The sequence below is a fragment of the Elephas maximus genome, chromosome 24 (assembly GCF_024166365.1).
Source record: "Elephas maximus indicus isolate mEleMax1 chromosome 24, mEleMax1 primary haplotype, whole genome shotgun sequence".
Lineage (NCBI taxonomy): Eukaryota > Metazoa > Chordata > Mammalia > Proboscidea > Elephantidae > Elephas > Elephas maximus.
The window spans coordinates 5,029,037-5,043,813 of record NC_064842.1 but is presented as its reverse complement, the minus strand read 5'-3'; the positions used below and the strand labels follow the sequence as shown (position 1 = coordinate 5,043,813).

The window sequence follows — 14,777 nt, the reverse complement described above, 5'->3', positions numbered from 1 at the left end:
CCATTACGTTGCCCTTGAAGGGATTAATCACATCTGTGGAAGCGTAGTACCAAATTGGCTACGTTATGCCGGGCGGGGAGAGTTTCCGTTATATTTCTCTGTTTGAAATTTTAACTTGGTGGCTTTGTTTTTGGCTTCATTGCCACAGAATACCTTAGCCTTTTTTTCACCTGTAACACTTGCTGTCATTTATTTTTGTTATTTACATTTTTCTTTGTAATCTTGCATTCCATTCTTTCCTTTTTCACCGTAGCCACTGCTCCTTCCCCCCACCCCACACATACCTGATACCGCCTCCTCTTTTCTCTTCCAATTTTCTTTTTTGTCTTTCACACTCATATCCTTCCATTTCACCAAGGATTTCCCCCATCAGGCCCCCTGTGCAGCTTCCTCTGCCATGTGTCATGTTAAGTTCCATCCTCTTTTTTTTTTATGCCTCATTATTTAGTGAACACTAGTGACACTTCATCTTCTTATGGTAATACATTTAGAATATTCCACTTTGGGGTGGACAGTACAGGTGTAAAAATGACTTGGTAGTCTAAAAAGCTTTTTTAATCAGACTGACTTTCTTTGTACTCTTGAGTTTATAGTTTTCAGAAAATTCTCAATTTCTGTCATAGATAGCAATCAGATTTCCTGAGCCAGAAATCTGTCCTAACAAATAATTCATTTTCTCTTGTGAATTAGCTTATCTAAAAAAAAACAAAATAAAACAAAAAACAATGGGAACAAAACTGAATTCTGGACAAGTCTTGAAAATATTGGCTGTGAGATCATCATAAGCATAGATGAGGTGCCAAATGACCATGTAGCAATTTGTAAATCTTGGTCTAAAAGACACATCTCTAGCTCTATGTACATCTATGTCTTTATTTTTGATAGATGATAGATGGATAGATAGAGAGAAAGATAAATAGATAGACACAAAGATAGATAGGTAGATAGATAGCTGCCCAAGAGTCATTCTGACTCATGATGACCTGATGAACAACTGAATAAAATGTCTCCTGGTCCTGCATTATCCTCACAATCACACGCATGTTCGAGTTCATCTTTGAAGCTCTTGTGCTAGTCCACCTCACTAAGGGTCTCCTCCCTCGTGCTGCTCCTCAACTTTACCAAACATTATATTTCCCCCAGCGACTGATCCATCCTGATGGCAAGTCCAAAGCAAGCAAGTTGAACAGTATTCTCTTGTGATTCATAATGTTTTCATTGGCTATTTTTGGAAGTCGTAGTAGGCCTTTCTTCCAAGCATCTCTTAGTCTGGAAATTCTGCTGAAACCTGTCCACCGTGGGTGACCCTGCTGGTATTTGAGATACCAATGGCATAGCTTCCAGCATCACATCAACACGCAAGCCACCACAGCACAACAAACTGACAGAAGAGTGATGGGTTTTTTTCTATAACACAATTTCTGACTTCACTACCGTACATCTTAGTAGTAAATGAATTACAGTCACTTTGAGGGATCCCCGTGTTACCCCCAATGATGTGAAAGCTTCAAGCATCTTACATTGTATCACAGCGTTTGGAGTGTGTCCAAGACATACTCCTTCTCTGGTCAAAGGGATCACATTGGAGACAGTTTCTTCAGATGCGATGGCTCTCGTCATTGCTTCGGTGTCACGCTTGGGCACTGAAATCTTCCAAAGTTTTCTGTGACTCTAGTTACCTATACACAAAGGATTTTATTTTGCTGGGATTTTGCCCCCTTCCTTGACTCTGCCTTGGAAACCAAGGTCAGGGCTTCTCTCTCTGAGAGCTTCCGCATTTCTTCCTCCTTTCATCCGTCCTTATCGATCACTGAGTCCAGTTCCCCCAGTGGTTCTGCCCGGGAGGCTTCTCTTGCTCTTTCTGCTTCCTGACCAGTCACATTCGTTTTTTAGATAATGAAATCAGAATTTAAATGACCGAAAGATATGAAGTCAGGGGAGAGAGAGAGGTCAGACACTACAAGGAAATTACAAAAAAAAGAAGGTTAACATGACAACCATATTAATTTCTGCCCCTGTGGCACAGACACTAAGAAGTGTCATAGGAATTTAGAAGAGGGAGCTATAACTGAGAGCTCCAATTCTGAATCCCAATCAGCTCCTCCAGAGACTTGGAAAAACCAGGAGAGGTGAAACAAAAGTTCAGTACAGTGAAGGGTGAAGCAAGAGAACAAGTCAGTTATTGCTGAGTAGCTCCTAGTGTCCAGTTCAGAACAGAAAACCTAAGACTATGGTAAACTCTTTCAGTATGTTCAGTGATGTTTCTCAGAACCATCTTCAAGATAGGAGAAGTATTAGAAAAATATGATGAGATTTACCCAGAGCTGGGAATTGGGATAGCAGACACTGTAGAGGAGATGAAGAACTCCAGAGACCTGGAAAATGTGGCTGTGAAATGGATGGTCAAAGATCATAGCATGGGAAATACAAATGTTTCTGATATTCTGGATGGTGTGGTGGCAAAAGAGTGATTGCAAAGATGTGAAAGATGGAAGAAGACAGAGGGAGCTGAACCAGCTATCCAGCTTGTGGTCAGGGAAGGCAGATTTTAGACTAAGAATCTTGGGAGTAGTTCCAAAGATGATCAAATGTTGAGTGTAACTATGCTGAATGTTGGCGACATGAAGTAACTCTCAAGGACATTGCATTTGAGGAAGCTAAGGTGAAGCCAAATTCAGAGATGAGTCATTATTGAGGATGTTGAAGTTGCCAACAATGAGGTTATGATTGAAAAGAAAACTGAACGAATGCTGAAGTCATTGAGGAAAGGAGAAATGGGACACAGAAGGTCTAACAAGGCATGTGTTAATTAAGTCTTGGACATACATTCTCTTAGACAATGCACTGATATTATTCTTTGATGACTTTTTCTCCATCCACAATGTAAATGTATGTCAGAGAAATTTTGAAAAATGTATGTAACCAAACAAAAAAAAGTCTGTATGCTCCCGCTCTGAGATGAACACTTAGCATTTTGGTGTTCCTCTTTTATGAAAAATTGTGTTTGAGAATTATGGCTTTAAGATAAGTACAACTTTACCTTTTTCTTTTTTTAATGATGAATTCCCTTTATCTCACAATTACAGCCTCCACCATTGTTATGAAAATTGTACTCATAGTTTCTTAGTAAATCTTAGAGATTCTTAGGCATTGTTCTATTTCTGAGAAACAGTTGGCAATCTGGTGAGGGGCACAGAGGTCTCCACCTAGTCTTTCCCACTCATGTATTCAATGAATAAAGTATGCAATTAGACATTACGCTAATCCTGGAGATACCACTTTGAACACGATAGAAAGTATCTTTGCACTCAAGGAGTATACATTCTTCTGGAGGGATATGAAGTCAAGAAATAAATGACAAGGGAATTTATTTTGGTAATTATGATAAGGAAACAATCAAGGTGATATAACAGCAATAACCACCTTAGTTTACGATCAGGGAAGACCACTCAGAAGAGACAGATCAGCCCAAAGGATGAGAAAAAGCCAGCCAAGTATGAAGAAAGAGAAAATACATTTTAGTTAGAAGGAACAGCATTTGCAAAGGCCCAGAAGTGCAAGATGTACTGTTAAAGGGACAGAAATATGTCTAGTGTACGGAAGGAATGAGGAGATGGAGGCAGGTATTGGGTCAAGTAGGATCTCGTTGTTAGTTTCATTCACGTCGGCTCTGACTCTTGGAGAACGAAACGTTGCCCAGTTCTGGGCCATATCTTTATGATCATTGGTATGTTTGAGTCTGCTGTTGCGGCTATTGTGTAGTGCCTTCTAACCTAGGGAGCCCATCTTCCAGCACTATATAGGATAATATTCTGTTGTGATCCACGGGATTTTTATTGGCTAATTTTTGCAAGTAGATTGCCAGCCCTTCCTAGTCTTTCTAAGTCCTGAAATACTATTGAAACCTGTCCATCATGGGTGACCTTGCTGGTATTTGAAATATCAGAGGCGTATCTTCCAGCATCATAGCAGTATACAAGCCACCACAGTACAGCAAACTGACAGGCTGGTGGTGGAGGATCACATTACCTCAGTACATTTCATTCTAAAAGGATGAAAGTGGGACTCCACTGCAGGTGTCACTGTGGGGAGTCAAAAACTCCCTGTGAGTTGGTCATCTTGCGTCTTTCTTCACTGAGAAAATTGAAGCAGGTAGAAGAGAACCTCCATAAACTCCCATCATCACATCGATCCACCTACCAGCACTGACACCCATTTAGCCTACCTTCCCTCCTGTTGCGGTTGTTGATTGCTGTCGAGTTGATTCTGACTCCTGGCAATCTCAGGTGTACAGAGTAGAACTGCTCCACAGAGTTTACAAGACTGTGACCTTTTGGAAGCAGATTGCCAGGCCTCTCTTCTAAGGCACTTCTGGGTGGGTTTGATGTGCCAACCTTTTGTTTGGTAGTTGCGTGCTTAACCATTTAGACTTCCTTCTGTCCTGTTACTGCGGATTATCTGCCCTGACTCCTGCTAAGTCCAACCTCTCCACGTTTGTACTATGATTCCATTCTCTCACATATTCAAGGACAAAGTACCTGCAAACCTTTCCTCTCTTTCATCCATTATCAACTTTCCTTTCTCTATTGGATCATTCCCATCAGCATACAACTTATTTTTTCTCTCCATTTAAATTATTTAAAAAAAAAAAAATTCTTCTCTTGACTCCACTTTCCTTCTAGCTCTTACTTCATGTCTCTGCTTTTCTCCATTACAAAACTTCTTGAAAAAGTTGTTTATATTCACCTTCTCTAATTCCTCTTCTCCCGTTCCCCCGTAAGTCCACTTCAATCAGGATTTGATGCTCACAACTTCACTGAAACTTCCTTTGCAAAATTATCAGTGACTGCCACATTACTAAACCCAATGGTCGATTTTTAGTCCTTATCTTATTGACACTTAAACACTTCATTCATTTGACTTTCTAGACACCACGTTCACTTTGCTTTCCTCATAACTTACTGGTCATTCTTTCTCTGTCTCCTTGGTTGCTTCCTGCTTTTCTCCCTGCCATCTTAATGTTGGGTACCTCAGAGTTTTTTTAGTCTTTTTATCTCTTTTCTGTTTACACATACTCCACTTGTGTTTTCTTCTGCTTTAAATACCATCTATATGATGATGGTTTCTAAAATTGTATCTCAAGCCAGGATCTTTTCCCAGAATTCCAGACTTGTACTTAAATGACCTAACTGACATCTGCCCTTGGATGTCTAATTAACATCTCAAACTTACCGTGTTTAACACGTGGCTTCTTTATCTTCCCCTTCAAAATCTGTTTTGCTTGTGGTCTTCCTTAGTCAAATTAGTGGTTACTTCATCTTTTCCTTTGTTCAGCTCAATAACCTTGAGGTCAACTTTGGCAGACCTACAAGGTGCTGGAAAATACTATTAGCTTTTCCTTTAAGATATGTCCAGAATTCACCCACTTCTTACTGCCTCTGGTCACTTGTTTATTACAATAGCCTCTTAAGTGGACTCCATACTTGTGTTCTTGCCACAAGTCTGTACTCCACCCAACATCCAGGATGATAGTCCTACAATCTGTGTCAGGTCATGCCACAGCTCTGTTCAAAATCCTTCAGTGACTTCTTAAATAGGATCCTTCAGAGCAAAAATGAAAATTCTTACAATGATCGCCAGGCCCACATGATCTAGCCTTTCATTAAACATCCAATGTTAATCTTTTACATCTTTCTACCTTCTTTGCCCTGCTTCAGCCACTTTGGCCTCCTTGCTGTTTCTCAAACATGCCAGGCATGTTTCTCTTGCCAAGACTCTGCTCTGCCTATTCCCTCTCCTGAAATGATCCTCCAGCCGCCCAGAGCCTCACTCCTTTTACCCTCACCCCCTTTAAGTCATTGCACAAAATGTCACCTTATCAGCGAAGCCTTCCCTGACTCTTGACTTTTAAAATTACCCAGCACCCCTGAATTTTCTTATTGTACTCTATGGTTTCCATAGCAGATTTCATATTATATATTATATAGCATTAGCAAATTTATGGAGCACTGGTGGTGCAGTGGTTCAGCATTTGGCTGCTAAAAAAAATGTCGACAGTTCGAATCCATCATTTGGAAACCCTATGGGGCAGTTCTACACTGTCCCGTAGGGTCGCTATGAGTCAGTATCGACTTGGTGGTGATGGTTTTTTGTTCTAGAGTCTTTATACCCTATGTCTTAATTTCCCAGTACTGCTGTAACACAAATACAGATGGGCGGATTTAAAGATCAGAGATCTATTTTCTCATGGTTGTGGAGACTAGAAGTCCAAATCAGGGTCTTGGCCATGTCCATGCTTTCATTGTAAGACATTGTTGGCCATTCCTTGGTTCCTTGGCTTATAGACGATCCTTACATGGTGTCTGCCTCCCCCTGTGTGTGCATATCTGTGTGTCTAATTTGCTTTTTTTGTAGCTCAGAAGTGATTAGATTTAGAGCCCACTTTACTCAAGTATGATCTAATTAACATAACAAAGAAACTCATATTTCCAAACAAGATTACATTTTAACACGTGTTTGGGAAACACCATTTAATATATAACATGATGCCAGATATTCAATTTAAAACCATTCTATCTTCTAAAAGGAAACATCTTTCTAACCTGTAAACTTCACAATGCCTTAAGTATTCTAGGGATAATACGTACGTATTCTGCAATATATCTTCTGACCACACTGTTTGGGGGTACCCAACCTCAATTTGGCAGTAGTGTATATTTGTGGCATGAAATCTATAAAAACATGAGCTTTATTCAAAAAGGTCGAATCTTTCCTTGATTTTTTGTTCTAGAGTGACTAATTTTACTGTAAAAGTATCTTTTGCTTACCTACATGTTTTACCAATTGACTTTACTTCACATGAAAATCAAAATGTTCTTTTCTTGGTTTACCTCTGCTATCAGTGCAATGCCAAATCTATTTGCCTGAATTAGGTTGCATTTCATTAATCTTTTAAACATGAAATTGCAATGATTCAAGGTTAATGAGATTTAAGAATGTGTGTTACTTAGGTTGTGACTAATTTCTTTTAAAAACATTATAGAAAATAATTATTTCTGATACTGTAAAAGCATGAGCAACGTTTAAATCTTGATCAAGTTTACTTAACTTTAGTTAGAGTCACTCAATAAAATAATTATTGAGTACCTTTATAAATTAAGTGTTCAGAGAATTTCAGAATTGAATTGATAAATTACAAATTAATTTGTTCTAATCCAAGGGAATATGGTATCCATTAGGATGCTAAATAGGTACAAAGTGCTAAGGGGAATTCAGCAGAGGAAGAGATTATTTCTGCCTAGGGTACACCCTTGGTCATCTTTCATACCTAGCTCAAATGTATCTAGATCATCTCCTTCATTAATTATTCATTTTTAACGCATATATTAAAAACCTTCAACGTGCCAGCCTCTGTGCTAGATGCTAAGAATGCGAAGAGAATATCGCACGATTCCTTCTTTCAAGGCGTTCAGTCTAATGGTTGAGATAGTCTTGTATACAGATAATTATGGCACACCGTTGTAAATGCTAAGCTAAAGGTGTGTGCAAAGTATAGTGGTGGACAGAGGAGAGGATGATAGCTCCAGCTTGTGCCAGGGATCCTGAGCAGGGAGTGTCAGGGACATCTTTAAAAGAAACTGATGTTTGTCCTGAGCCTGGACAACTTGAAGGTCCAATAATAATTGGTCAGGTGGACAAGGAGAAAACTCAAACTCTGATAAAGGGAATTACAAGTGCAAAGTCACTGTTAGGTGTCATGAGTTTGCATTTCAAAAGCAACTCCTGTTGTCTTCAAATGTGCTTTAAAAATAATTTGAATGTCTCATTTATTTTTTAACAGAGCCATTGAACTAAGATGAAACTCAGAAAACAGTTTACCTGGTCACACAAAAAAAAGCAAACCTGTTGTCTTCAAGTCAATTCCAACTCATAGTGACCCTGTAGGACAAAGTAGAACCGCCCCGTAGGGTTTCCAAAGGGCAACGGGTGGATTCGAACTGTTGATCTTTTGGTCAGGAGCTGAGCTCTTAACCATACAGACATCAAGAGAACAGCCAAATTGTTAAAATGAAGAAGAGTTTGACTGACACTTGCTTATTTAGACGTGACCACAGTATATTTAAACTCATCGCTGTCAAGTCGATTCCGAAGACTAGATTCCGACTCATAGCTTGGCTACTAACCAAAAGGTTGCAGGACCAACAATATGGGGTGGTTCTCTGTCCTAGAGGGTCACTATGAGTCGGAATTGGCTCGATGGCAATGGGTTTGGTTTTTTAGAGTATATTTAAGGGAGAAAACAACCTATATTTTATTACTATTTTCACTGCCCTTGATTTATTTTTATTTTAAATTTTACTTTAACAGTTCTAAGAAGTAGGAATATAGAGGAATGAGGTTGACTGAATAAAAAGTATAATGATAAATAAATTCTTGTTCCCCCACCACTAGATCTAGCAGTATTTACACCCCACCAGTTTCTGCTGAGTGCGTGCACCCACGTGGGATGCGCAAACAGCTCCTGGGTCACCCTGTACACGGCACAGCTGCCGCCGGATCATGTAGAATCACCGACTTTGACTGTCCTGGATTCTACGACTATATATATCCAGTAAGTAGAAATGCTTCTTTCTCACACGCTGGTTCATGCGAGAATCCCAGTGAGTTCAATCAGGAGAAGGGCTGTGACATAAAATTAATTTTATTGTGATTAAATGCACAGAAATGATTAGTTCAGTGGTTCTGGGAACCTTTGATTATCACTTGCCAACTTAATTTCCATTTTGTCTTTATGCAATCAGGCCGAGCTACGTATGTGCACAGATTCTGTGCAAACATCAATAAAGGAAAAACTGACCACTAGCATGGGTACTTTGAGCTCCTAATATGTGGCACATTGAGTGTAAGATTTTGGAATTAAAGAATATGTATATATATATATGCTCTCTGTATATATAGCTTTGTTTTTAAGTATAAACCAGGACCTTCTTGTTCCCCTTGCAGCTGAATTCAAAAAAGAACTTTCAAATATAGGCATGGTCAGATTATTTCTGAAATGACTGATTCTTGCCCATTTCCTAATGTATGAAGGAGAAGGTGTATTGTAACATCGAACCAAAATTTACAAGACCTCTCTTTAAACCTTGGCCTCATCACCAATTAATACTTTTGATACAATTAATACTTGTTCATTCATTTCTCTCAGTCTCAGTTTTCTCATCTGTAAAATGAGTTTTGACCGAGTGGATTATGTCATTAATTCAAGCTGGAAAACACTATGATTTATGACCCCATTCTTCCAAGTCTAAACTCTCCTATTGGCTTTTAGTGTGCCCCAAAGCCAAGCCCACATTACTTATCCAACAAGATTTCCCACTAGTCTGTAGTTAAGTGCTGTGGCTGCTAACCAAAAGGTCAGCAGTTCAAATTCATCAGCCGCTCCTTGAAAACCCTGTGGGGCAGTTCTACCCTGCCCTGTAGGGTCACTGTGAGTCGGAATCGACTTGAGAGCAATGGGTTTGGTGTTGGTATGTATTTCTTAATATACCAGTTCCCTGTCTGTTCCATGGCTGTCCCACTTATTCTCACCTGCACGTTCTAATCCATTTTGGTTATCTGCAAAACTCTGCATTCGTCTTTCTCCTACCCAAATCCAATCCATATATTAAGTATAAAATCTTTGTATTTAGTCAACGTGTCACCTCATTCAAGAAGTGTTACCTGGCTACCTCAGTCCCTCTAAGACAGCTTTACTGGATTCTGTAATTACGCATATCAGCTGTATGTTAGATTACTGAATATTTCAAGACAATTGCATTGTTATAACTCTCTCCCATTTCATGTAAGTTCTTAGAAATTGTACTTCTGCCACATTTTATCGTACACGTTAACTTCAAAATCAAGCTCTCACTCGTGTGCGTTTATGTGCACTTTCTTGGGTGCTGTCGAGTCTATCCTGACTCATAGCAACCCCCCATATGACAAAGTATAACTGCCCCCATAACTGGGCTTTACAGAAACAGATCCTCAGACCTTTCCCCCACAGAGCGGCTAGGTGGGTTCGAACTGCCAACTTATGGTTAGCAGCCGAATGCTTAACAACTGTGCCAGCAGGGCTCCTTTTTGTATTTGTAGATAATTAAAATTATAAGTAAAAAGAGGCAGGGAGTATGTCCTATTTTCTTTATACTACTCAAAGTAGGAAACCCTGGTGGCATAGTGGTTAAGAGCTAGACTGCTAACAAAAAGGCTGACGGTTTGAATCTACCAGCTGCTCTTTGGAAACCCTATGGGGCAGTTCTACTCTGTCCTATAGGGTTGCTATAAGTCAGAATTGACTCGATGGCAGCAGGTTTTTTTTTTTTTTATTCAGAGTAGGCATTTAGTAAATGCTTGTTTTTTCTTTATGAATCGCTATTGAGCTTTTAGAGTGCTTTCTACTGTGGCACAAATCCAAGTTTCTATGTGTTCTTAAAAAAATTCTGCACATTTCAGTTTTGACTTGAATGAATAATGATAATAATGCTATATTCCTCCATTCCTAGGTGGCAACAACCAAGGAAAATAAATGGAATTCTGGAGCGCTATATATTGTATATTTCAAATTGCACGCATGATTTTACAGTTTGGAATGTCATCTATAACAGCACAGAACTTTTCCAGGATCACATGCTACCACACCTTTTCCCTGGTAATAAATATCTCATCAAGCTGGAGGTAGGTTCACTTTACTTCTCTGTCACTTTGTCCCCGGTCATTCCTCCTTGTTCCCCTGCGCTTTATCCATCTTTCCTCTCTCGCTTACTTAAAAAAGAAGAAAAGAGGGAAAGAAAAACTCAAATGATGATGTTTACACTGAAAACTCACTTCGCATCCTAAATATAGATTATGTTGATCCATTACCTATGTGTTAATTACACATTATGTAAAATGATAGAATAACAATCTGAGTCAGTAGGTTTTCCCAAATCTCGTTTGGTTTTATCAGGAATTATCTTTTTATTATTATTATTATTTGTAGAATGCCCTAATTGTTGAAAGCTTTTTCTAAAATGTTGGGATTAATAAGGTTATTTCCCTGTGACCTTGCGTTTCATTGAAAAAGAATGCACAGTGTGAAAATTTGGATCTGACATTTCTAAGTGAAGGTTTCAATGACGCCCAAATATTCTTGATTGTTATTATATTCTGGCTTATGTTACATTTCTATCTCAAAAAAAAAGTCACTTAATAAAACCCAGAATCAGCATAGTTTAGGGGTTTCTGTAGACAGACAATAGCATTTTTAATGCAAAATAGCACTCTTACACAAAGGTCTTTTTAAAGACCTTGATATTCCTGTGGAATTTATACTCAGTGGTTCTTTTGTTTTTTGATGAAATATAATTTTTTTTTAAGTTTAATAGCACATCTGAGAATAACTGAATATAAACATAAGATTGTGTCCCTATTTGTTTTAAACATACTCTTCATTTTACAGTGATGCCTATATAAGGATATTCACTTTAATAAATGCCATAGAAAATATTCTGCTCTTGATTATGAATAAATTTACATTTATGCAGACACTCTGTATGCATTCATTTTACTTAACATGCTCTTGAATGCTCTAAATATTATACCACGAGAAAATAAGCGGCATTCAACTACCGCTAACTGGCTGACTTCAAACTGCAAACAAGGGCAATCAGGCCACGTGAAAACTCCTACTGAAAACTGACTCCATGTGCCTAGGTGTGAGGCACAGCATGTAAGTTTAATAACCAGTATTTTTGATTATCTACATTTTTATTACCCAAGAAGTAAAGAAGTGTATTAACTTGATTTTCAAAAGCCAATGCAGAAATCCTCATTATTTTCAAAACAAGAGTAATATCAAAGTCAAGGAAAGCCTCAATCTCCGAGAAACAGCCAAAATTAAACAGAAATTACTGTATTCTCGGTTTTTTACCAGGAGGAGGCAAATGAGAAGGAACAAAGTTCTACTCCCAAGGCAAAGTTTAGGTTATGCTGGGCAGTCAATTAAAATTTACCTCAATCTCCTATATTTTATAAATCTGTAATACCTTGAAAAAGAAATACCTCTAGACCGGGAGTCTGCTCCCCTGGGCTTTCTTTTAGCTTTTGCCACTAACTGTGTGTCCTGAGGCAAATTCACTTAACCAAACTGAGTTTTATTTTCTTCAAGCCTCAAATTAGCACACTGAACTAAATAATTTTTAATGTCTCTTTGAGCCCTAAAATTCTATGATGCTAAATACTCTGTGGAGTCGAACGTGGTCTGTCAGCCACTGACTGATGTTGCCGCTGGGTGTCGTGAAGCCGTGGGAGCCCTTGCCTTACCTCTTGCTGGAGAAAGAAACGTGCACACTGTTATCTTCAATTTCGCTGCATTTATGAGGGCAGAAAATATACCCACATGTTTTCAGGGAGTATTTAACTAAAAGTTTTTTTTTGCTTAACTCTGTTAACCAGTAAATTAAAGAACCAGAAAATTTTAAGTTCTTCCCGGTTAATTGAGAAATTATTGTGTATTTCACAGTTTCAATATAATAACTGGCTTTCAAGGTCATTCGATTAGTAGATGGAGACCAGGTTCTCAGTCAGGCAGGGTTGCCTTTACAGATTGTCTCAGCATGTTGACTAAGTGCTAGAAAAACAAAACCTGCAGATAACAACCCGCTGAAGCAGCCTTTGAATAGAGGAAGATACTTGGAGAGCTGAACCACTAAGATTCACTACCGCAGGCTTGTAATAGGTTTGTTATTCATGTGACTTCACTGAATTTTCCCAAATGAACTGGATTATAAACTCCTGAATTGCAGAGGTTGCATCTTTCAAAATTCTATTTCCTAGGCCACTCATAGTCCCTGGTAGAAACGGGATGCTCCACACACAATTGTTGAAAGAATCAACAAATACAGAGTAGAATCCACCATCTGCTCTTTGGAAACCGTGTAGGGCAGTTCCACCCTGTCCTATAGGGTTGCTATGAGTCGAAATTCGACTTGACGGCAACGGGTTTGGTTCATTTTTTTTTTTTTTTTAAGTCCATTTATTTCATAAAGAATCTGCGACTTCTGATACGGATTAGATAATTTGCTGGGAAGTGTCTGAGTTGGGGACTTTGTGTGGTTCCAAAGTAAACATTGTTTGTATGGTATAGCGTGTTGCTACACTCAACAAAAGATAGGCTGGATTTGGTAGCTACTAATCAAGTATCTGCAACAAGGGAGTTAAACACACCAATGATGGTGAAGAGAGCAGGGCTGCGTGGAGCTGTGTTCTTTTATACGTAAGGTTGCCATGAGTTGGAACTGACTTGACCATAGCTAACTATGGCAATCACAATAAAAATAATACATTAGCAATTAAATAAAGAGCTATTAGCACAGACAGCTATCAGTATAGACACAGTATTACAGTTTTTATATTACTGCTGGACATTTGCCACTTGATGAACTTTAGGTATCACGTATATTTCCCGGAAATATTCTCGGAAATGACGAGCTTAATTTTTCAAAAGATCATGTAGGGATAACGTGGCTTGGTTGTTTTCCTTCATGCTTTCAAATACGCTGTATTCTCAACAACCTTAGTCCCTATGTACCTGAAAACCAACTACTGGAAAGGAGAATACTAGTTTGGGAGCTCCCTAACAGTGATGGTTTCAAAAACAGCAGATATAGTTTTATTAGTTATGCTTTTCATTGTATCAAACTCAAATCCCGTATTTGGTCAGAAGTTATCATTTCAGGGCAGTGTTATGACTTTGCCTGTGAATTTTTTTTTAAAGGCTGTAATTGACGAAAGTTAGAGGAGCTAGGTTAAAACATCTTATTTTAATGGCTCAGAGGCTTTCAAAGACCTTGCAGTTTCAAAAAGCCGTCTTTAATCAATCCCACTATTTTGTTTAGTTTTTCCAAACCAGAATTTTAATCAGCTTTCAGCTGCCTTGCATGCAGTGGCCTCTGGTGCTGGGAGGTCAAGCCAGATACTGATTGGTTCAATTCCATTTAGATATTAGTGAGATCAGACCAGTCGGAAACAATGTGAAGAACATTTATTTCTTCATTGAAGAAACTAGGACATTATGCTGTTCACTTAGCCACTAGAAATGTACACAGAAAAATGCGGACACATCAAAATGAAATATTTTTGCAGGAAATTTTGTTATTTAAAAAAAAAAAAAATAAAGTCTCACAAACTCCTTGGATTTTTAAGATACCTCTTTGTCAAGTGACTAGTTTAGCTATCTCTGATGGTACTGCTCAAAGAAGTAGCCAGAGGATGTCTTCATTTATCCCAGAAGGCATCAGAAAATTCTCAAAACAAAGTAAATTTTAATTCAGTTTGTTTACAAAAATATATGATTATGTATTTCCTTGGGGAGAGACAGTAAGGGAAATTACATGTGAATGAGGAAAAAAAAATGGCAAAGAGACTCTCAGAATTAAATTCTGGTGTGCTGTGAATGTAACAACAAGACGCTACATCAAGTTCTTCCCCTAAGACAAAACAAAATCTTGAAAATGCAAGGGGACAGATTTTATCTCTTTGTGATAATTGGAAAAAATGCTCTTTTGACCATTTTCCTTTGATAATTTAGTTGTCCCATGTGACCTTTTTTCCTGCCAGGTTTTCTGATGAACTTTCAGCACATATGAAATTTTTTTTTTTTTTAATTTCTCTATTTTAATCATCAGGTAGTTATTTCCCAGGCTACCAGAGGGCACGTCCTAGAGCTTTGAGTCAGGGCCACACGCTCAATTGATTCT

At 38.4% G+C, this 14,777-nt stretch overlaps 1 protein-coding gene across 4 annotated transcripts in view; it reads left to right on the top strand.

The window, feature by feature from the left end:
• Nucleotides 1-14,777, top strand: part of USH2A (usherin) — a 906,431-nt gene that overhangs the window by 455,425 nt on the left and 436,229 nt on the right. For all 4 annotated transcript variants that reach the window (XM_049868234.1, XM_049868232.1, XM_049868231.1 and 1 more), the window contains 2 exons: nt 8,452-8,611; nt 10,545-10,716. In XM_049868234.1, coding sequence (XP_049724191.1) covers nt 8,452-8,611; nt 10,545-10,716 — 332 coding nt within the window. The remainder of the gene's footprint in view (nt 1-8,451; nt 8,612-10,544; nt 10,717-14,777) is intronic.